The sequence below is a fragment of the Engraulis encrasicolus genome, chromosome 21 (genome assembly GCF_034702125.1).
Source record: "Engraulis encrasicolus isolate BLACKSEA-1 chromosome 21, IST_EnEncr_1.0, whole genome shotgun sequence".
Taxonomy (NCBI): domain Eukaryota; kingdom Metazoa; phylum Chordata; class Actinopteri; order Clupeiformes; family Engraulidae; genus Engraulis; species Engraulis encrasicolus.
Genome location: NC_085877.1, coordinates 37,894,344 through 37,896,456, shown reverse-complemented (window position 1 = coordinate 37,896,456; position 2,113 = coordinate 37,894,344). Strand labels below are relative to the sequence as shown.

The following is a 2,113-nucleotide window of genomic DNA, read 5'->3' as shown; positions in this document are numbered from 1 at the left end:
GAGAACAGAAAAATCAGACCCCTAAACCAACCAGCCAACGAACCAGCCAACCAGCCGGTCTAGCAGCCAAAACTACACGTCACTGGACGTGGACGCCCTCGGCCGTAGCGAGAAGATAGTTGCCACGCAACCGCAGCAAGCCAGCCACAGTCACTTCTTCAGGACGTCTGGATATGACTTTGTTACTGCAAATGGAGAACAGAAAAAAGTGACCCCCGAAAACCAACGAGCCAACCAACCTAGCCTAGCCTAGCAGCCTCGCCTACACGTCACTGGACGCCCTCGGCCGCAGCGAGAGGTTAGTCGGCACGCAGCCGCAGCACGCCAGCCACAGTCACTTCTTCAGGACGTCTGGATATGACTTTGTTACTGCAAATGGAGAACAGAAAAAAGTGACCCCCGAAAACCAACGAGCCAACCAACCTAGCCTAGCCTAGCAGCCTCGCCTACACGTCACTGGACGCCCTCGGCCGCAGCGAGAGGTTAGTCGGCACGCAGCCGCAGCACGCCAGCCACAGCGACTTCTGGATGTCCGGGTTCCGGAAGGCGTAGATGATGGGGTTGAGGACGGAGTTGGCGGTGGCGGGCAGCGCGGCGGCGTAGGTGTAGGCGGCCGGGTAGCTGGCGTCGGCCACGATGGCGTACGCGGCCAGCGGCACCCAGCAGGCGGCGAAGGCGCACAGGATGGCGGAGAGCGTGCACACGCCCTTGGAGGTGCTGATGGCGGCGCTGAAGCCGTGCTGGTGCTGCACGGCGATCTGCTGCGCGTGCCGGAGGGCGATGCGGCAGATCTGCAGGTACAGCTGCGTCATGAGCGCCAGCACCAGCAGGAAGGCCACCGCCAGCGCCACCGCGTTGCTCTTGGTCACCGGCCGGCAGACGGAGCACGTCGACGACGAAAACGACGACGACGCAGAGTCCTCGTCATCGACGTCGCCCAGGCAGTTCCAGCCCATGGCGGGCAGCAGGCCCAGCGTCAGCGACGCCAGCCAGATCAGCGCCACCATCAGGTAGGTGAAGGTGACGGTGCGGTCCGTGTGGTAGGTCAGCGCGTTGTACAACGACAGGTAGCGGTCTACCGTGATGGCCAGGATGTTGAGCACTGAGGCGGAGAAGGCAGCGATGAGCATGGCGGCGGAGACCAGCGTGGCCACCTCGGTGTTGAGGATGTAGACGAAGACGAAGTTGAGGATGAGGCCCAGGCCGGCCAGCATGTCCGCCACGGCCAGGCTGCCGATGAGGATGAACATGGGCGCCCGGAGCGCCGGCGTGTAGAACAGGATGGCGATGACCAGGGCGTTCTCGCAGGCGATGAGGGTGCCCGTCACGCACAGGGCGATGTCCCACGGGCTCACCACAGCGGCGCCGAGCGGCGTCGGGCCACCACCGGGGTGCGAGAAGTCCGGCGTTCGGCCCGGCGAGGAGTTCTGCAGGTCCGGGAGCAGGCTCAGGTCTAGGTCCAGGTTCAGGTTCAGGTTGAGGTTCAGCGTGGTGGCCCCTCCCCCCCCTCCCGCGGCGGTCGTGGCGGCGGCTGCAGCGGCGGCGGCGGCGGCTGCCGTGACGTTCAAGGTGGCGTTGGTGGCGGAGGAGGTGGCGGAGGAGGAGGCGGTGGCATTGTGGAGGAGCAGCTCGTTGCTCATGGCTGCAGCGAAAGAGTGAATCATAGCTGATGGAGAGAAAGAGAGAGAAGGGGGGGGAGAGAGGGGGGAGGGGGTGGAGGAGGTGGGGTGGGGTGTGTAAGGGGGGGGGGGGAGAGGGGAGGAGGTGGGGTGCGGTGTGTATGGGGGGAGGAGAGGGGAGGAGGTGGNGTGCGATGTGTAAGGGGGGGGAGGAGAGGGGAGGAGGTGGGGTGCGGTGTGTATGGGGGGGAGGAGAGAGAGGGTAAGGGTAGAGGTGGGGGGGGGGGGGGAAAGAGAGAGGGGAAGGGTGAAGGAGAGGGGGGTGGATGGGTGGAGGAGGTAGAGGAGGTGGGGTGCGGATGGAGGTACAGGAGGTGGGGTGTGTTGTGGAAGGGGAGGGAATGGGAGGGTAGGGGAGGGGAGGGGAGGGGTGGCAAAAACAAACGTGTGTGTCAAAGACAGGAGGCAGCTGGAATGCATACGCATACACACAC

At 64.6% G+C, this 2,113-nt stretch overlaps 1 protein-coding gene across 1 annotated transcript; it reads right to left on the bottom strand.

Moving 5' to 3' along the window:
* Positions 1–446: 446 nt before the first annotated feature.
* Positions 447–1,640, bottom strand: gpr185b (G protein-coupled receptor 185 b). The gene has a single exon (XM_063186889.1). The coding sequence runs from the start codon at positions 1,638–1,640 to the stop codon at positions 447–449; it is 1,194 nt and encodes a 397-aa protein (XP_063042959.1).
* Between the last annotated feature and the right edge of the window lie 473 nt (positions 1,641–2,113).

Coding starts and splice junctions, on each gene's coding strand:
- gpr185b (XM_063186889.1), bottom strand. CDS start 1,640: ATGAGCAACGAGCTGCTCCTCCACAATGCCACCGCCTCCTCCTCCGCC.